Source organism: Gossypium raimondii, chromosome 11 (genome assembly GCF_025698545.1).
Source record: "Gossypium raimondii isolate GPD5lz chromosome 11, ASM2569854v1, whole genome shotgun sequence".
NCBI classification, from domain to species: domain Eukaryota; kingdom Viridiplantae; phylum Streptophyta; class Magnoliopsida; order Malvales; family Malvaceae; genus Gossypium; species Gossypium raimondii.
The window spans coordinates 63,027,689-63,048,912 of NC_068575.1; the positions used below are offsets into that span (position 1 = coordinate 63,027,689).

General features: G+C 33.7%; 2 protein-coding genes across 5 annotated transcripts; one reads left to right on the forward strand and one right to left on the reverse strand.

The window, feature by feature from the left end:
- On the forward strand, positions 1 to 4,079 carry LOC105801685 (1-deoxy-D-xylulose 5-phosphate reductoisomerase, chloroplastic). Of its 2 annotated transcripts, none has more exons than XM_012632906.2 (12): positions 1 to 382; positions 558 to 748; positions 1,063 to 1,149; positions 1,457 to 1,582; positions 1,672 to 1,734; positions 2,187 to 2,336; positions 2,497 to 2,564; positions 2,657 to 2,768; positions 2,889 to 2,993; positions 3,161 to 3,282; positions 3,522 to 3,668; positions 3,802 to 3,950. In XM_012632906.2, the coding sequence occupies exons 1-12, from the start codon at positions 289 to 291 to the stop codon at positions 3,830 to 3,832; spliced, it is 1,296 nt and encodes a 431-aa protein (XP_012488360.1). In that variant the 5' UTR covers positions 1 to 288; the 3' UTR covers positions 3,833 to 3,950. The 2 variants fall into 2 exon arrangements, with proteins under 2 accessions (XP_012488360.1, XP_012488358.1); XM_012632904.2 differs by having other exon boundaries at positions 12 to 382; positions 3,828 to 4,079.
- A 337-nt stretch (positions 4,080 to 4,416) lies between these two features.
- Positions 4,417 to 17,019, reverse strand: LOC105801684 (pantothenate kinase 2). 3 transcript variants are annotated; one of them, XM_012632903.2, is made up of 23 exons: positions 16,838 to 17,018; positions 15,882 to 16,280; positions 15,072 to 15,272; positions 14,824 to 14,882; positions 14,009 to 14,125; positions 13,441 to 13,560; positions 13,247 to 13,341; positions 13,052 to 13,145; positions 12,779 to 12,910; positions 12,269 to 12,381; positions 11,986 to 12,178; positions 10,263 to 10,471; positions 9,652 to 9,696; positions 9,452 to 9,500; positions 8,661 to 8,743; positions 8,012 to 8,128; positions 6,921 to 6,984; positions 6,487 to 6,633; positions 6,209 to 6,367; positions 5,798 to 5,881; positions 5,515 to 5,709; positions 5,328 to 5,399; positions 4,417 to 4,852 (listed from the first exon to the last, which is right to left on the reverse strand). In XM_012632903.2, the coding sequence occupies exons 2-23, from the start codon at positions 16,213 to 16,215 to the stop codon at positions 4,763 to 4,765; spliced, it is 2,772 nt and encodes a 923-aa protein (XP_012488357.1). In that variant the 5' UTR covers positions 16,216 to 16,280; positions 16,838 to 17,018; the 3' UTR covers positions 4,417 to 4,762. The 3 variants fall into 3 exon arrangements, with proteins under 3 accessions (XP_012488357.1, XP_012488355.1, XP_052480195.1); XM_012632901.2 differs by having other exon boundaries at positions 15,069 to 15,272; positions 16,838 to 17,017; XM_052624235.1 differs by lacking the exon at positions 9,652 to 9,696 and having other exon boundaries at positions 15,069 to 15,272; positions 16,838 to 17,019.
- Between the last annotated feature and the right edge of the window lie 4,205 nt (positions 17,020 to 21,224).

Consider the following 21,224-nt stretch of genomic DNA (forward strand, 5'->3'; position numbering starts at 1 on the left):
ATTATTGGGATTGCGCTATCAACAAGGATATAAAAGATACCTTGGTTAAAACAAAGACAACGTCAACGTCATACTGATTCCCAAATTCCATCCTTACTGTCGTCTTATCCCTATTAATTAATATTACCAGATTAGTTAATTTAATTCATTCAAATACCATCTAACAGATAGCTCCCCTGCTCTTCAATCCCATCACTCGTTTATATATTTTCTGCGTTCTGCATCTCCCAGTTTTTGTTTTTATTTTCATCCCATTCATTTTCTCCACTCCAAAGCCTGCTCTGTTTCATGGCTTTGAATATGGTTTATCCTTCTGAAATGATTGAGTCTACCTCCTTCTTCCATCCCACCAACTCCGTTTCCCTCCCCAACCTTTCTCCAGGTTTATTTGTTTTACTCCATCTTCCTTTTTTCTCTTCCATTCTTGCTTCGTCTATGCTACGCATCTGAACCCAGAAATTTTCTCTGTTTTTGTTTAAAGATTCTCAAAAACCTTCTCCTTTTGCTTCTTGGGTTTGAATTATAATTGTAATGAATGGTGTTTTCTGGATTTTAAGATGGGTTTGTTTGGAAGAGGAAGGGCTACGGCACAGCGATTGGTAGGATCAGGAGACTACAATGTTCAGCTCAGGCTCCACACCCACCACCGGCATGGCCAGGACTAGCTTTTCCACACCCTGGACGCAAGACTTGGGATGGCCCCAAGCCTATCTCCATTGTCGGTTCAACTGGTTCCATTGGAAGTCAGGTGAAGTTAAAGGGGGAAAGAGAACTATAAAAAAAAAAATCTTTTACATACTGAAACTAACTTGGGATGGCCCCAAGCCTATCTCCATTGTCGGTTCAACTGGTTCCATGGGAAGTCAGGTGAAGTTAAAGGGGGAAAGAGAACTATAAAAAAAAAAAAAATCTTTTACATACTGAAACTAACTTCTTTCCGTTTTGCCTTTTAACTATCTGGCAATGCGCCCATGTAGATTTTTGCCCAAATTTTAGGCTTGCATGTATGTTTTGTTTGGCACTTGATCAAGTTGTTTAGAATTAGAATTTGGCGTTATGTAGACGTTGGACATAATTGCGGAGAATCCAGATAAATTCAGAATTGTGGGGCTTGCTGCAGGTTCAAATGCCACCCTTCTTGCTCATCAGGTAACTCTTCAGTTTTCACCGAGCTATATGACTACTTATAATGGACCAGTTTTAAATTCTTCCGATAAGAGCCATTTAGAGTTGTCTAACTCTCCCTTGACTAACATGATTATGGTTTCATAATCACTAATTCTTCCTTCAGCCATATGTGGTTTTGCAGTATAATCTCATATAAAGTGGTTTCTGCAGATGCTTGCAAGCGTTAGAACTAAAACATAAAGTTCCCTCTATACAAGATAAATGATTTAAACGTGAATTGGGGTTTTTGCAAAATTTTGATGGCTGATAATGTTTCTGTGTATTGCAGGTGAAGACATTCAAACCTCAACTGGTTGCTGTTAGGAATGAGTCTTTGGTAAATGAACTCAAAGATGCTTTGGCTGACATGGAGCCAAAGCCTGAAATTATTCCTGGGGAACAAGGAGTTATTGAGGTAGCCTATGATATAGCTCATTATTTCTTTTCCCTGACTATATAATGCCATTTTCTTATTTAGATAATTAGTCTTAAAAAATTTTCCAGGTTGCTCGCCATCCTGATGCTGTCAGTGTGGTTACAGGGATAGTAGGATGTGCAGGATTGAAGGTACTTCATGATTCTTTTACTGTTTCCCTCTGTTTGGTCATGTTCCACATCCTGCCTTTTCAACCCTTTGATCCATAACACCTAGGCTAGGAGGGCTCTGAAAAGGCTGCATGTAAGATTTCTTTGTCTAGTTTTTTGCATGCATAATGTGAAAAACTGAATGCAGTTGAGACTAATTGAAAGAAGAATAGACTTCACAAAATTTTAAATAGTGTTGGATGATAGTTCTCATTTGCATGCAATCCTTATACTTCAGAGAACCGTATGCAGATCTATTTCTGCTTCCTCTATATATAGCTTTGTTTGCCTCCGCTGAAAGAAATATATTTGAGATATCATCAATTACAGTTTTACTGTCAAGAATTAGGATATGTAAAGAGAAGCAAACAATTTGTTGCTTATTAGATTATATTGTTTAGCTTGCTAAAATTTCCATCTTTTATCTTTTATAGCCTACAGTTGCTGCAATAGAAGCTGGGAAAGATATTGCTTTAGCCAATAAAGAGACCTTGATCGCTGGTGGTCCCTTTGTCCTTCCTCTTGCTCACAAGCATAAAGTAAAAATCCTTCCAGCAGATTCTGAACATTCCGCCATTTTTCAGGTATTGCTGAATAATATTATCTGAAAATTGTTCACTGCTCCAAGTTTTTTTGTCAATCATGTTTCCTTGTTGGTAGTTGAAACAACTCGCCTGTCATTTTATCCCCCAAGTCATTCTTGGTAATTACAGAAAAATCTCCTAGAATCTTTTGTTTCTTCAGTGTATTCAGGGATTGCCAGAGGGTGCTCTTTGGCGTATTATTTTGACTGCATCTGGTGGGGCTTTCAGGTGTGGAATCATAATTTATGTTAGAACGGTAAACCTTGTAAAGTGGGATGACTAGGCCACATTGAACAATTTTCTCACCTTGTTTCACACAGGGATTGGCCTGTTGATAAGTTGAAAGATGTTAAAGTAGCTGATGCTTTGAAACATCCTAACTGGAATATGGGGAAAAAGATCACGGTGGACTCTGCTACCCTTTTCAACAAGGTTTTTATCAAATATCTCATTCAAAGTTATAGGCAGCTAATTTTCTACAAAGTTTATTAGTCCTTTAAAATGTTACCCTCGTCAAAATTACTAGCATTAAATGCTTTCTCTATTTGACAGGGTCTAGAAGTTATTGAAGCCCATTACCTCTTCGGGGCTGAGTATGATGACATTGAGATAGTAATTCACCCGCAATCTATTATTCACTCAATGGTTGAAACACAGGTTTTGCTTTTAACTTTATCATGTTGGTTACTGCTTGGTGATCCGATAGATGTCACATTCACTTTTTAATTTGTCTTACAGCCGTGCCTTTGAATGGAGAGTTGGATAATACAAATTGAAATTCAACTTCCATTTCTCATAATTATTTTTTATATACTTATTTTCAGGATTCATCGGTGCTGGCTCAGTTGCGATGGCCAGATATGCGCTTGCCAATCCTGTACACTCTGTCATGGCCTGAAAGAATTTACTGCTCTGAAATAACTTGGCCTCGCCTTGATCTTTGCAAGTAACTAGCATCTCCCCATTCCAATTTAACATTAGTACTTAACTTTTAAAAATTTGATAATGTTTCATTCAGTTTACAATAATAACAATTATCCCGTGTCCCACAATAGTCGGTCTTAAGTTTTATTTACATCATGTTGCATTTGGAACTTTTTTGGTGATTGAAAAGTAAAATTTATTGAAAAAGGAACGGACACTGCACTCATTCCAATGTGTTAAATTGGTTGATGGATAATACAGGCTTGGTTCACTAGCTTTTAAGGCTCCTGACAATGTGAAATACCCCTCCATGAGTCTTGCCTATGCTGCTGGAAGGGCTGGAGGCACCATGACAGGAGTTCTTAGTGCAGCTAATGAGAAAGCTGTCGAGTTGTTCATCAAGGAAAAGTAAGTATTTTGTAAGATGAGTAGAATTCCCCTATCCAGCTTTATTGTGGTTGATTGAAAGTTTATTGATTAGCCCTTTCCTAACTTTGGTATCAAACATTGGAAATGAGGATGTAGTGATGATTGTTGACAGGTTAAATTGGTATTGCTTCTATTCAGGATAAGCTATTTGGATATATTCAAGGTGGTGGAGCTAACTTGTGAGAAGCACCAGGAAGAATTAGTTGCCACTCCTTCCCTTGAGGAAATTGTACATTATGACTCATGGGCACGAGACTATACCTCTGCTTTGCAATGCTCTTCTTCCGGATAAGATAACAATTACAACCCAAGAAGTAATAAGTACTTGGGCATGGACTTGGAAATCTGCTATTTGTCAATAGAAATGTTCGCCTACTTCCACACAAGAAATATCGTATAACCCGTTGATAAATGAACAAAAAGGTTCATGTAAATTAGAAAATTAAGTGAAATGAGTTTTTTTTTTATTAATGAAAAGATAATAATTTAAATATAAAATAATTCAATATAAAATTTAACATTTATTTATTATTATATAAATTCATTTTAACAAGAAAAGAACTTTCAGCAAAATCAAATTTCTTATAAATGATAAATCCAAATGTTTGAGTAAAATTAAAATTCTTATAATGAACTTTAAATGTTTCTCTAACTCCAACCTTGTTCTCTTATATATATAAAGTTTGGACATGGCATGGGCTCCCTCATCATCTTATAATCCCATTGATAAACTATGCAATCGATGTCCAAATTCTTCATTCTGTTGATTAGTATACAGTCTGATGATACATTGAACAACGTTTGTGATGTGTGCAGTGCAGCCCTACTAAACATTATTCTATCTTCTTTCTCGAATCATACAAACAGTAACAGTCTTCAAGAATTGAGCGCAGGTGTCTCAAGCTTAGCTCAGCTGCCTGCTAATCACTCAGTACACACTAACCACTGACTGCCCTATTCAACAAAATCACAAACTTAGATGGAGAAATTTAAACAATATCATATAAATATAGGCTAATGCTGACAGCTTTCCATTGCTCTTATCTCCATTCTCCATGTTAGTATATAATATTTTAACTCGCAGGTTCATATCTGCAAACACAATCGTAAATCTCTCCCTTGATCAGTTTTTCTGCCAACCTCTGGTTCTTCACCATCGCGAGCTGCAAACAAGGTATTTTGTGTTATATTAAGAGTTGATTGAAACTGAAACCTCTGAGCCTAAGACATCTTCTCAAGCCTCAAACTTGCAGGTTAGAATCAAATAAACATCTTTTTCATGTTTCCTGCCCTAGTTCATGTGATATTTAAAGCCTTTGGTGAAGATCATAGTTTAAAGAACTCAAAGATAACAAATAAGTGTTGGGTATAATGATAAGGCACATTACACTTCCAAGGGAAGGACTCGGGTTAGAACTTTAGAGACAATATTGTTGGAAGGGGCAGCCATAAACCCCGAAAGGATTAGTCTCTATAAAGACCGTAAAACAGACATGGAGGATACCTTGGTTCCAAAAAAAAAACCTGGATAAAGAAGAGGTTGATACAATGATTGTTCCAGCAACTACAATGAGGCCTCATTTAATTGCTTCCTGCTCTTACATTCTAAGATGCATACGATATCATATAAAACCATACCTTCAGGGCTTCACATTTAAACCAAGCATTAAAGTTGGTGTGAAGAGCTCTACCCATTCCTTCTAAGATAATCTGCAGCAAAATGCATGGTTTCTCTTATTTCTTCTAGCATTTCTTATTCTCCAGACACAAGTAAGAAAGGGATGTAAAAGTTTGCTCTACCCATCACAGAACAATAATAACATACCAAATCAGCATGTTTGGCTGCTGAAGCTAGCTCCGAGCTGACCTGCCTCAAATCGATGCATGGGCTCCCACACCCATTCTCAACAACCATCAAAGGAACCGAAGAACAATTTTCTTTAGATCCATCTAGAGTGTTAGTCATTGCATCCACTAGGAGACCTCCAGCTTCAGCAGCTCTGCGAAGGATGTCACAATGCTGTGGGCTAGAAGAGTCAGCGTAACTTGTCCAACACATGATGGTAAATAAGTACTACAAAAACAAAGCTACATTAAAAAAGGCAAACCTTTGCAGCCTCAGCAACAATGTCAGGAAGCTCCATAGCGGTTACATCATTCAGTGCAGGGAGAGAATTTGCAACCAAAACAACCTGCAGAACATCTCATTATAAGTTATTCTGAAATTTAAATGGTAAAGAAACAAGATAAAAGCCATGGCAGAGGATCTTTGGTCTCAATAGTGAGATTACTCTTAAAGTTCCAAAGTTATGGCATTTGTATAGCACAACCATCATCTACGAGAAGAATAATTGTACTAGGTAATTAAAACATCAACTGAAAGAGTACTCACATATATTTCAAACATGCAATTGAGGGTTCCGATATGTAAAGGCATCACTACTCATGCTACTCTTATTGTAAAAGTAATTATTATTCAGTGGCAGATCATTCACAGCAAAATAAAATGACAAACTTACTTCTGTTCCACGTCGGAGAAGTTCTCTTGCTAGTGGAAGCATGCCCAGGACAACATCAGCACCTGAGTTGTCCACAAAGAGTAAAGCTCTCTTATGGGGCCGAGGTTTCTTCCCTTCTGACCCTAACATTCTCTCCCTAAAGAGATCAAAATCATCCACCTGTAGTACAGAAAAGAAGGATTTTCCTTTTTTTCACTGAATTTCTAACAAACACTCAATAAAGAATAATACACTGCAAATCAAGATACCATAAAGATAATCATTTTTTCTCCACTTACACGCCAGGGTCTTTGCATTTTGTTCCGACTCATTCTATAAATATCGATAATTGTTCCTTTATGATAGAGATCAACACAGGCTCGGGATCCCCAATCAAATATGTTTGCAGCTAGAACACCTTCAATTAAGGTAAGCAACCTTGCCTCCTGCAAAGTGAGGAAAATGTTGAAAGGTTAGAAAAATAGTGGCAAAAACAGGGCAGTAGAACAGGTAATGTGCACTGTAACCGAAACTGAAAACCTGAGTTGGAACTTTTATCAAATGATCACATATCTTCACACCTAATCTTTTATCTGATAAAGCAATTTTCATGCCTAAAACAACATATTTCAGTAAGAATGAACAAATGCAAGCAAGGTTAACATGCAGAACCTGACGGTAATTTTGGTAACTGGCAAGCTCCTCCAAAGAGGAAACAAAAATATCACCATACCTCATCCATACGATCAAGCTCCATCAATAGATCAGGTAAAACAGCAAGAGATACCTCATTTTCCCTGTCATGATCGGAGAAACAGCGATAAATGACTTAAATGAGGTCCAAAGAAACAATGCCATCAATGTGCATCAACTTGGTAAAATGTGTCATGAAACTGTAAATGTTGCCTGTGCTGTATGACTTGTCACGCAGGCAGGTATTTGAACAAATCTTCCAGCTAGTTTCCTTTTCACGTACCATGCATATAAATGCTTGAAATTTAATAGAAATGGGGCAGATTTTAGCTCTGGTCAAGGGAGACCATAGGCACCCCAAATGTTGTCAGTGTAGTAGAAAGCTTATATAGATTTACCCAACCCCACCGCTTTTATTGTTTAAACTAATATGCCTCCCCACCCCAATATCCTTTTCTCAATAGCAAATAGAGTAAATGTTACTTTTTATTTTAAGAAACAAATACAGTGCAATAAATGGAAAATGAAGGAAACTGTCCATCTAATTTAAGATTGCCATTTGCAAAAAAGTTATCTTTAGCTTTCCCACTGGGCTTTGAAAACATAAAGTATTTTAACCAGAGTAGTGTTTCCTTTTCCAATGCAACTACTCAGTAAATCAGTTTTTGACGAAAAATATGCCAATTTCCCACTTTACTGGAGGAACATGCAGCTGTTCTGACTAAACTTCTATTAAAGAAAAAATTATCTTCCCAATATATTTTAAATATTTTATTAATTAAAAGAATAGTAGAGATATATTTAAGTTCTTAAGATCAGGCCCAATACATATATATTTCTACTCTGCTCTTTATACATACATATATATATTTGAAATTGCAACCATATACAGCCAGCCAAATGCTTTTAAATAAACACCCAACACCATCATGCAAGGATTTACTACGAGTAGTTTGTACAATAATGCCTTTAATGCTCATGTAGACAGAACGTATTGATGCAAGGTAGTAATAAGAAAGCAAGCACACATAGTGTAGGCACAGAGACATAGGAAAGGACTTCTAAATTTATAAATAATACTAATAAATAAATCAATAGAAGAGTTCAGAACTTGGTTGGAACGCAGGTTACCTCTGTTTGATGCTTCTATAAGCATCAAGAAATTGAAACTCCCTCAAGCATTCTTCCCTTAGTTCCAAAAGATTGGCCAATCCTAACTTCCCATAAGCAGCTGGTTCCTCCATCAACCTATTCAGGAGGATGTAAGCGCATAAGTATCTAAAAGTAAAAGTTCAATTTATTCCAATGATTTTCAGTTAAACAGAATTCAGAAAAAAGAATAAACCGTATCACAAGCTTTTTGTTTAAAAGAAAGAAAAAAAAAAACATAAACCCCCTAGTAAAAACATCTAGGAAGCAATATTTGTAATAACTACTGTTTACATTTTGCACAAAAAATGATTAAAGAGCATTTACTTTAGTAACAAAAACAATCTCCCACTCTCTGTTGGTGGGTAAATGCATTATACCTTTCCATTATATGCTCTATTTAAGACCTCATCCTGAGAAAAACATCATTCACCTTTGATGAAAATTTCTAAGCAGAGTGAGCTAAGTATGAAATTCAGTTGTAGTCTTCCCCCAGTATCTCATGTTTTTTACTAATCCTCAAAGATAAGCTACAATTACGCTAGTTTGCTGTCTATATGGGTAGATTAGATTTTGCCAGTTAATAATGTTAATAATAATGAATAATATACTTTCATTAGGTATAAGTCACCTTGCCAAGTGAGCAGAGAAAGCACGAGCAAAAGCATCACCTCTTCTTTTAGCATCACCAGTTCCACCTTCACTTGCCACTGCCTAACACATTTGACAAGCTCACAGATTACAAAGTAGTTCTAGGAGTAATTTAACTTCAAATTATTTCCACTGCCTAACACATTTGATAAGAATTCAATTTTCTTTGGACTTTATGGTTATTTTCATATGGCCAATGAACACAAGGAGAATTCCCTTTCTCTCTCTTCTTCGGAAAAGGGGGAAGTTCTTTCATCAAATCCTAAAGAACAAAGAACTGGATAAATGTACTTTAAGCATTTTAAAAAGCTTTGTTACCATCAGTTCTTATATTTCTTTTGAAAATAGAACCAGGCATCAGAAGGCAAGTCACGGGAATGCTCAAATTGTTGTATTCAATTTTGATTGCTATTGTGAAATTCCATCAGCTATCAGCAGCATTGAAGCTGTAAAAATTCCACCAGGAATGGCTCACTTCTTAGAAAACAATTCATATATCTTCATGATTTAGGTACTCAATAATTATCCATGATCTTCTAAGAGAGAGAGTCCTAGGGGCCTGACAAGGTTTATATTCCACATTACTCGAACTCAGGTATGAATGTCAAGTACAAGTATGTGTTTGACAGGGGAATGTTCATTCCTTTCTAAGTTTTTCCATATATTTGAAGGGTCCTTGGAGGGTTATATCTCCTACATTGTCCAGATATACATCATATACAGGTAATGCAAGAAAAATGAAAAATTCAGAGCAATACAGTTTTTATTTACCTTATCAACAAGGTCTGGCAAGTGCTCTGAAAGCACAGTGAACCAATACCTGAGGGAACAAGTATATCCAAAATAAAATGAGAAATCCTTGTTTGTGGATCAGTATAATGGAAAGTAAGAAGTTATCAGATCTATTTTTCAAAGCAGTCTTAGGAAGTCTCGAATAAGTAAAAAGTAGCATATTTCAACCGCATACTTACTCAAGCTCGCAGTGATCTGAGAGATCAATGGTATTAGGCTCATACCTGTTTGAATGTAATTCAAGATAACAAATTAAACTATTGCATGGACAGATAAAATCTAACCACCAAAAAATTCTGTATAATAATAGTAGTTTCATAAAAGGTTCTTGCAGATCCTAGCATGCCAAATTACAAAGACAAAAGAGTAACATCCAACTTCATTTCCAAAAAAAATCATTTTACCTCTGTGAGTAAATAGTAGCCGGGCCAAAATACACATATTATATGAGAGAAAGAGAGAGAATCTCCACTTATACTGGTGCACAGCTTGCTGAGTTTACACCACTTAATATATTTCTATGCCATATTTAATTTTCAATCGAAGCCTCAAATTCCATTCTTTCTATTTGTAGATCATGAGAACAAATTTCAAATTAATTAAAAATGCATAGCTATTTTTTGTTCCAAGTGCTAAATACATGCAGTGAATAGATATCAAATTGACTAGAAAATTTATGTGCATGATAAGCATTAAGATATCGTTAAATCCAACAGCTGTTTTCTTAAAATATTATATATATTGTAAAATTTATAAATGCTAAAAAAGATACACAAGTTCTTTTACGTACATTTTAGGGTTGGCTAATAACGGGAACACCTCCAAAGTGGGTACAAGATGGAGAACACCAACATTTAAAGCACTAGCATCAGAGCGCAGAGTACCACCTTTGGAAGAGGGAACTTCAAATCCCCCAAGTCCAGTGGTTCCAGGTGGAGCCATTGGTACTGGTGCAGTAATCTCAGTCCCCTTCAACACAAACTTTTCCATCCAAGAAATCTGCAGTTGAACCCACACAAAGTGGAGTGTGAGGTCTAGTAGGAGAACTAAAGCTAAAAAGGAATTCAAAAGAGGAATTAGCTTTCAAGTTCTTAGACAAGAAATGTAAGGGGAAAATAATAAAACTCGGATTAAATAACATGAGCTCTCATGTTGAAATGAAAAGATTCCCTGTTCTTAGTACTCTAACAATTGAAAGGTTAACATCATCTATTTTCTCTCCTCGATTTGGCAACAAGAATGCCAGGACTTAACTCTTGTTAAACCATCAAAATATTCTAATCTCTCTTTGGTCAAGTTTGCCTATAATAATCCAGTTTTATGGGATATATTCCTACACAGGTGCTTTAGGAATCAAGCCTTTATGATGCCCTAGAAAAGAAAGGTCTATGCTAAGATTCTAGGGAACCACCATAGAATTTTCAACTTTTAGTTGTTTGATTTTTTTTTTTTAATGGTGGGCATAAAGTACAGGTTCTAAGAATCTGGATGAGCCTAGCATAGCTCTTGAAGCAATACAGTAGGGTGTTCCTGTAATTCACCTAAAATGGAATATGTTCTTTTGAGTGTTAAAGAGTATTCCTCACTTGAAAGCTACTCCAAACCCCTATCACTACCACTATTAAATAATGCATTTTTGGCAAAGTTTGAATCCGTTTTACTTTCTTCAGCTGCCCCAAATTATTTGTCCACAATACAAAAAGAGTATATCATTTACTGTAATTCAAAATCTGCAATTTATTTATTGTAAATTATTAACTTGGAAACGACGTAAAGAATTATTAAGAATAAAAGAAAGTAAAAGGGTACTAATGTCAATGAATTAATTGCTACATCTAAAACTTTGTTCCATCTGTGCCAACGTACATGCATAAAAGTTCTTTGTTTTCATCCTTTTAAAGCAGGACAGAAAGTCAAAAACCACGTGAGAATGTGCATGGAGCAGTAATTCTGCAATTCATTATTTTGCAGGAATGATAATTTTGGCTGCTTCAAGAAACAGGTTCTGCAGAACCTTTGTATTTGAAATACTGGAGAAGCTCAAAATTTCTCATACTGATAGATAACAGAGTAAACAGGGTAGAAAAGCTAACCTAGGTACTAAAAAGAAAGAAAATTGATGTAGAACACATATGCTATTGTTCTTTTAATGTTACGAATGGGTAAAAGTTCATGTTTGCAAGTACTAAATTATGATTTGTCGATATACAATTCTCTATTTTATATTTCCTTTAGGAAAATTTTTAAAAAGCCCTGTGTTAAGCTCAAAGCAATTTATATCCAAGATTAACTCCGGGTACTAGATTTGTAGTCAACTCCCCATGGAAAAGACAAAACCTTGAAGATTTTAGAAAATAGATATGTAGAATGGTTTCAAAATCACAGAACGCGAGGTTGAGAGGCAAACTCAAATCCAACCCATTTACAGTCAACTTGGACCCAACTCACACTCATTGGTATCTACGGCTTTGATGTTGGTCAGGTCAGATATGACAAAGTCTAACTATACTTGCCTTTTCATTCAAGTTACCAAGTGGTGGTCCATGTATCTTTCCTCCTGTGTATGGTGCGCCCATTGGAAACCTTTCAACTAACTGATGCACCATCAAGTCATCGAGGCCAAGCTTCTCATAACTCATAAATGCACCTAAGGCTCCCAAAAACCCTTCATGTCGCAAGAACATAGCTTGTGCCTGTCCCTGTGACCTTAGACCAAGTATGCAACATTTGATCATCTGAAGAGTACAGTAACCACTCATCAACATGTACAAACAAGGATAAACTTTCTACACTTACCAGAAATGAACAGCAAAAGAGATTGTATCCATAGTATACGCATGACCCCTAATGAAAAATCCTCCGAAAAAAATTCGCTTAAGCCCAAACCGAAGTGCATTTAAGTATGATATCTACATAGCAGAACTACTCAAATCAGAATCAGGACAACTAACAAAATAAGGAGCACTATAACTAACCTGAAAGGTTATATAGAAGCATGTATGACAAATTTACAACATAAGCTAGTTACAAGATAATGTACAAGTAAATTAAAATGTTTGCTCCTAGAGGTTTAAGAATTTTCTATATGTCAAGCAAATGAACTGTTCTGCACAATACAATTCTTCACCCTTCTCAAGAATATAAAGAAAATGGCAAGTATTGCCATCTTAGGAAGGATGATCCTCGAAGAAAATTCAAGCAAGACTTTCAGCCTAATTCTGATAATCAATTCCTTCGAAAAGAAAACAACAACAATATATTTCAAATAAACATACTTTACATAATATTTTTTATTTTGAAATTAACCTGCCCAATATTATATGAAATCATTCGCAAGAGAGACAAGGAAATATCTTCAGGTCTGTGATCTTCAAGCTCCTTTTTGTCAGAGATAGCCTTGCCAAAACTTGAAGCTATGGTTGAAGCAGAGAGACCAATCTGCCATGATTTAAGTTAGAAGGAACTAACAATGGAGAAGAAAAAATCAAGTTGCCCATTAATCATAGAATTGATACATCTTAGAGTTGCCCAAGCCTGTTAAATGTTCAGGTAATAGAAAGAAAAGATGATAAGATATACCTTAGAGTAATCCATACCACCATAAATGTCTCCAACAAGCATGTCTATGGTCCTGTTGTCTCCCCTTTGACTCAGTTCTAGCAGTTCATCAAAGCTGAAAAGAAGATGGATTTAGAGGAAGGTCTGGATAATATAATACAGAAGATGTAGCATGTTGGGATCACACAAAAAGGAAAAAAGGAGACTAAAAACAACCTGTTGCACTTCGTTAGTAGCCTCCCCAATCCCCAATAGGTACCACCTCCAACATTTGTTCCGCTAACACGCTGAAATTTTCCATCCCCATCAACCTGAACCAAACCAGTAGTGTAGATTGTTTTAGACCATAATCAAGCTCATATCCCAAGCAGCTTGAAAAAGAGGTAAAAGAAAAATTAATTAAAAAATACCTTTATCATACTAACACCAGATCCAACATTAACAAGAAGATAGGGGAACAGATCATTGTGGTCAATCTGAACAAACTCTTTGTGACCCTCCATGTGTGTGAAAGCTTCATGACGAATAGCCTGCTCAGTATAAATACCAAATTTACATTGAGTGATATGCTGTAAACTATTGGAGCATGCATAAATTTTGTAAAAGAATATGAATACTTCCAAAAATCAATTTTAGAAACAATTGGTTACACAAATGCACGTTTAGATTTTAGATTATGCATAAGGGAAAGTTCCTCCTTAGCCAGGATAGGCCTCCTCAAGCATTCATGAGATTATGTATTAGAAATAATCATCAATTCTACACATTTAAGAATTATTACCACAAATGACCACATTCAACTTTCACCAATGCGCTTATAAGATGATCTATCTCACTACTGTTTATATATAATAGTCTCCTGAAAGTAAACTTGACCAGATCAAGAATATACTACCATCATCCATTTTTCTGCTTAAAAAAGTGGCATTATGTACTAGTTTATAAAAGATGCAAATGAGATTATGACGAAGAATTGACCTTTAGTAAGAAATTTGCTCCTGCCACAAGACAATCCATTTCATCTTCTTTGTCGATACTGACCCCAAGCCTTTCTTTAAAGAGGTCTGCAAACTTGTATGCCCCACCCCCTGTGGCCTTCTCACAAACTCAACTTGTTAGAAGAAGTATGCATTTAAAAAGGTGTGAATGTGAACTGTGAAGCAATCTATTAACAGTTTAAACCTCAGCTAAACAACTCTTCCACCTATAAAGAACATTTACTATACCATTGCAATAATTACTCAAGCAATTTATTAACATTTTAAACCTCAGTTAAACAAGTCTTCTACAGACAAAAAACATTTGACTTTTATCATAGCAATTATTACCCAAGAACAAGGCCTTAATATTCTCAAATTAATGAATTTTTTCCATATTCTTCTAATGAAACCTCAGGAGAATATTTCATAATGTACCAGCTTAAGTAAAAGAAACAAGACACCTAAATATTGGGGAAATGAATAGTCAAGAACTTCTTCCAGGTCATCTAATGTGCAAGGTAATCACAGAATCTATGAGATGGTATGTTTGTATGATCAGTAAAGAAAAGACTGTAGCAGAAATGAGACTGCTGCATATACATCGACAGTAGTCATATATTCTTGTGTCTGAAATAGAAAAATATTGATTAGAATAGCCAATAACTCAAATTACCATTTGTACATATATTTAAGGATTTTGAAAACAATGCTTTAGTACAGGATCTTCTCACCAATGTAACATAAAATTGGTCCAACTTGTATGAAAATAGAACATAAAAAATGCTATGAAGAAGGCACTAAACACAAAGTTACCTTGATAACTGCATTTTCTTTGTTTGTGGCCTCAGAATTCCAGTAATGAGAATCAATTCCTATTTAGAAAATAGAAGGAAAAGAACAAAAATAATTAAAAAGGCTAAATGTAATTGCTGAACATAATATGTTAATGCAGGTCAACAAAGCCATGAATATGATGCAACCAGCATGTGAATCTCCATTAATAAGAAAAGAAGATGGATCAAGGAAAAATGAAAAGGGAAAGAAATAAGAATGTTTACTGCCATTGTGAAGCTGCTTGGAAGAAATAAAATCCAAACATTCATTCAACTTGCTTGTCTCAAACTTCACAAAGTGAAGCCTCCCACCAAGAATAGGATAGCTTCTCCTGCTACCATTTGAAATTTCCTTGACAGTTTTCTTCCTCTTATCATCAATTGATTGACCTTCATGTCTTGAAAAGTACACCAACTTAATAAGAGAGCCTGAAAAATAAGATTTTGAAGTTTTCAATGCTCTAGAAGAGGCAGAAAAATAATTTCGTTAAAGGTTTGAACTATGATTAAAGAGCCAGAAAAAGAACAGAACCGACATGCACAGCAGGGGTGGGGAAAGGTGGAAGCCATTACAGTAAGGAATCTCATTTTAGTAAAGAAACAATAAAAGCTTATGAAGTCACCTCAGCTCTTCTGAAATAAGTTAAAATACTGAAATCAAACGCAACGTACAAGTATTCCTCAAAGAAACAGAACATATCCATATCAGGTTCATAGTTGTGGCATAAAATAACTTTGGAACCTAAGTTAGACTTTGAAATAGTTCCTTCAGAGTTCAGATGTAGTAGTATCGAATATCAATCTTCTCCCATCATTAGTTCCACAGTAATTCATGCTAGATTATTGTAGAACTTCCATATAAGGGGGAGTGAAAAGGAGGAGAAGAAAACTCAGGTTTTCTCCAAAGACTGAAAGAAAATAGCCAACAGTTTAAACAAAAAGCAACTCAGAATGCAAAAACCTTTGAGAACTAAACCATGAGAATGAACCACAAGGACTAGTAGGAAAAAAAGAAGGTTGAATTAGAAATGATGATACCTCCAATATCAAGAGCAAAATGAGAAATATCATCAGATTGATTAGGCAACAAAATGGTAGGATCCCTTTCCTCAGAATTGCCTTGGATTGCAGCTTTGCTAAGGTCAAGTTGAGGCCTTGAACCTGACCTGTGAAGCGAATTGCTAGTAGGAGGAGCCATATCTCTCTCACCTCCCTGATTATTGTTATTGTTATTACTATTTTCCTCTCCTTTCACCACCAACCTTGCCTTGTCTATAACCTCCTTGTTTTTATTATTGTTAATAATATTATTTTGAAGTTCCTCGAACTTATCGCCAATTTCCAGAACTGGGTGTCCAGTTAGACCAGCCATTAATTCCCACAATATTCTCACCACCCTAACTGCTTTTGGGGGCTGAGCCTTTTTGGTCACTTGTCCTGTACTCCATTGACCAAATTTTTTTTGTTAAGGAAAAAAAAAGAATACAATTATGTATGATAATTAAGCACACGTATCAGTAAAGGACTTGGGGATTAAAGACGAAATACTCCAGCAAATAAAAATATAATTAATTCATTATCCCAATCAGTAAGGCAAAATATGAAGTGGGGTTGTTGAATTTCAATTGATAAAAGCTGAGAAGAGTGGGCTGCTTTGAGAATTGACCATACGATTAATCGAGACCCAAATTATATATATATATAAAAGAAGAAGAAGAAAATATTTAGTGTAATTGAATGCGGGAAAACTCCAACAAGAAAAGCAGCCAACATTGAATGATCCAGATAAACCTAAAAAAGAATTAAAACAAAATAAAAATCAAAGTTGAACACCAGATACTGATGAAAAAGTCAAAAGAATGAGACATGGAGTAGGTGGGACGATGAAAGCCAATCCAGAAACCCAAAACGCAAGACGAAAAAGCAAACAATAATAATAAAACTTACTAGCAATAAAATAAAAATTGAAAAAAAGAAAAAGAAAAATGGCCGACCTTTGAGTCGATGATTTGTGAAGGCAAAACAGAGTAGCAGGTCCAGGTATTATGGGACACACGATTTGCGGTTCCAGAAAACCTTAACCCGATCGATGTTCTTTGCACACTGGAATAGTGAAGCTCAATTCACTCCCACCCGCAATGAATGCACGTGTTTTTCACCTCCTGTCTTTCCACTACATTTGTTTGTTGGTACCTGGTAGACTCGTCGTCCAACCTTGTAGGAATCTTTAATTTTTTGGCGGCTTTTGATATAAGTAATTAAGTATTAAGAGATTAGGCCTATCTAAAAAATAGGCGGATTTATACTCCAACATTAAACACTTGAATTTAGCCTGCATCACCAGGTTGAGATATTGAAATTTTTAAGGTTTTTGGTTCAAGTAATTTTTTTAAAGTATTTTTATATTTGTAGTTAAAATAATTAATCTAAGCTCTCATGTTATAATATAAATGCTCTTCTAGCTAGAGCAAAATATTTTGGTATTAATTTTAGTTTTCTCTTTACATTTTTAATTAATCAAATAGATATATTTACATGATAATATTTTTTAGCCTATGTTCATAATGAATAATTTATAATATTTGAAAATTGAAAAAATATAAAATTTTACATATTATTGGTAATTTAAATATTTATAAGATTTTTTCCATTAAATATTAGAGTAAATTGTACTGCAAGTCACTTTAAAATAGCGTCGTTTTATTATGGTTACTCTAATATTTTTTTGTCAATTTAGTCACTTTGATTAAGATAATTGTTCGAATTTGTCACTGCAATTAAAAATTTTGTTAATCCACTAACTAATTGTTGACAAAACTTTTATTTTTATTTTGACTAAAGCTAGGGACATCTTTGTAACTAGTCCAAAACATATTTTTCATTGTAACATTAGACTAAAATTTATAAGTTTTCTATTTTTCTATTTTTGTTTTTCGAGAAAAAGTAACAAAGGAAATAATGATTGTTTTGACTCAATCTCAAAAAACGAGACTATTACTACTCCTATTAATATTACACGCGCAGAAAATAAAAATAAAATACTAAAACTTCAATTTTTCTTTAATATTTTAACTCCAAATCGGTAGATGTAATATCTAAATACATTTGTAAATTAAAAAATATCCGGATCAACTCATCAAATTAAACAAATAATTTAGCTTAAAATTTGAATTTTATTAAAATATTTATATATAATGTAATCTACTTTAATCCTACAATCATCTTGCTTCAAGTGAGCCTCTTTTGAGCTTTAAATTAAAATGTTGGTTGCATCTTGTTTGTGAGCTATTTGGGATTTGGCCCAATAAGGAGCCCGCATTTGTTTTATCTTTTCATTTTTTGATATTGAAAATAAAAATGCGAGAAGAAGTAGAACGTCAATTTGAGAATCAACCATTTGCACATTCGATAGTAAACCATCAAGAACCATAATCTGAGACACCAATAGTGGTACGCTAAATGTACATCACTTGTCATTTGCTACATTTATATATTTAATTATAGACACCTTTTGAAGAGATAAATAATTAATCATGATGTGATCTTATGATTAAAGGAGATTTGACTTCTTTTTAATATTAAAAGAAGGTTGTGGTATTCATTATAATTTTTACAAAGTTATTTTATATTGATTTTTGATTGAATTTTTCAGCAATATTTATTTATATATTTCTAAACAAACTTTAAAGTTTTCAAACAAAGCTTGGAGATTTGATGATAGAATCTATAATTTTGTTTCAGTAAATTAAATTTTGGATACATAATTTGCGATGTTAAACATGAACTTTGATTTTGTGCAATTTTACATACAAAATTTTAATTTAATTGATTTTCACAAATCAATAACATTATTATGGATATAGAATCATTTTAAGTTTATATTTATGAAATATAAAATGGTTTCTTTAAATGTATTTTTCATAAACTGATTTTTTAGGTTTTCTTTAAAAGATAATTTATTGTTTTAATGCAAAAATTCCTAAAATAAGGCATATCTTTTGTAGGAAGACATGAAAATTTCTTTAATTTACAAACGAGAGTATCACCGCATATTCCATTAGTTTTAGCTTAAGGAAAACAAAACCTAAGTGTTAGAGAATGAAACAATTAATTAAATCCTCCATCCATTACACTAAATACAAAAATGGAAATTTATTCCACAAATGATTGAAGGGAATTCCCTTTTTTCATGTCATTCAACTCATACAATTATTAATTAGCCTTTAGTTTGTTGACTACAAAATAGTACCCAATTCTGATTTTCTGGATGGATATATATGGTTTCTTTCCTTCATAAATGAAAATTTTGGAAAGTGGTATGATACTAGCCCAACCTAGCCTAGCCAATTTCTGTTAGCTGTCAAGCTCCTCCAATTTGATTGACAACTGAATTTCATGCATTTATTTTAAAGTTTTCCCATGCCCTCATTTCTTGTTTGCTTTTCTTATGATTCTTGAAAATTCAACAAACATATGTTACCAACTTTGGTTCATTAAAGAATCAAACTATGATTTACTAAATTACTTTAATATTTTTATTATTAATTTCTAAATTTGTCTTTATAATTTACAATAAACAATCAAATGGAGTTTTTTCTTGTCTTGTATTTGCCTTGCATGTAATGTATACATATATATTTTAAATACTAGAAATCTTATCACTCGTATATTCATGTGGAAATCACACTTTTAGAACACAGATGTGCGTTTAAGAATAACATATAATAGTTAATAAAATCTATGGTTAAAAATATATTAAATTGTAGGTAAAACAAAATTTAAATACATAAATACACCATATTAACAATACTAAATACACTACAATTCTTTATATGGTTTTGTTATCAATTGTGCGCCGATGTCAAATTGACCTATGACACCAACTTAATTAATAATATTAATATAAATACATAATTCATGGAGGTAATAAAGTGTGCATAATAAAAATACAATGTATAAATAAATCAAAATAAAGTCCTGGTTTAGTAGTAAATTTAAAGTTTTTCAATGTGATTGGTGTGAGTTCAAATCTCATTATATATTTTATTGTTTTTAAATTAAAGATTAAAGTATCCTCTATTAATATAACTTATTTTAAATATAACGTCGTTTTATAATTTCTTAACTGCCCGATTAACTCGTGACACCAATTCAATAAATATTTTATTAATAATATAGATAATATATAAAATTATTTGTCGGGAGAGGAAACATATTTTTAGAAAATAATATATCATTTAATAGTAAAAAATATCACCTACATAAATAAAACAAAATTATAGGAGATTAGAAAAACAGGGATGTTAGATGTCTATCATATTTATAGTGGCAAACTCTAAGCAAAAAATGCAGCAAAGGCAGTTACTTTATTTACAATCAATCAATTGCATGGCCCATTTTGATAGATTTCATATTATGTGTATATTAAATATTAGGCATGAATTACTTGATTTCATTAAAATATACTATTTCTTAGAGCATTTAATCTGTATAATTAAGGAACATTTTTGTGAGAGTATATTTTATTGTGAAATTTTGTGTTGTGATTTTATAAGTTAAGTTCATAATTGTTGAGTATGCCTCATATTTTAGTTAAATTTGAGAGACAATCTCCCGTTAAACTTTGTTTATTTGTTTCATCGAATTCGATTAGTTTAGATTATTTTATTATTATTTAACCTATGAATTTAACCTATAAATAGTTATTTGACCTACGAATTTAGCCTATAAATAGGATTTTTTACAACCATAGAAAAAACACCCATTAAAAAGATTAGAACTTATAACACTTTTGGAGATTTCTGTGTTTACATTTTGAGGGATTTTTGTTTTCGGGTTTCGGGGTTTATTTTTTATCTCCATCTTTTGTACTATTAATTCTTTTGTCATTATAGTAATATTATCTTTTCTCGTGGTTTTTTATTCTCTCTAGTGGGGTTTTTCTATGTTAATTTTTGTGTTCAATTTATCAATTTCTTCCACTATTTTTTACTTGTTCGTTGCTTAATCTAGTCAATTCCCAACAAGTGGTATTAGAGATAGTTTAATTTTCGCAGATCAGCCCATTTAGAGATTGCAACAACAAGGTTTGACATGGAGAAGTTCGATGGTGTTACAAATTTCAATATGTGGCTAGTTCAGATGATGGCAATTCTAGTTCAAACTGACTTGAAAAAGATCGTTACCAAGAAAAAATTGAGAATTTAGATCGGACAGAATGGGAAGAGCTTGATGAAAAGGCCCTGTCTACAATCTAGTTGTGTTTTGTGAATAAGGTATTGTATGAGGTATGGATGGAGAAAACCTCATCCGCATTGTGGAAAAAGTTAGAAACTCTTTATGCGACTAAGTCTTTGGCTAACCAGTTAGTGTTGAAACAAC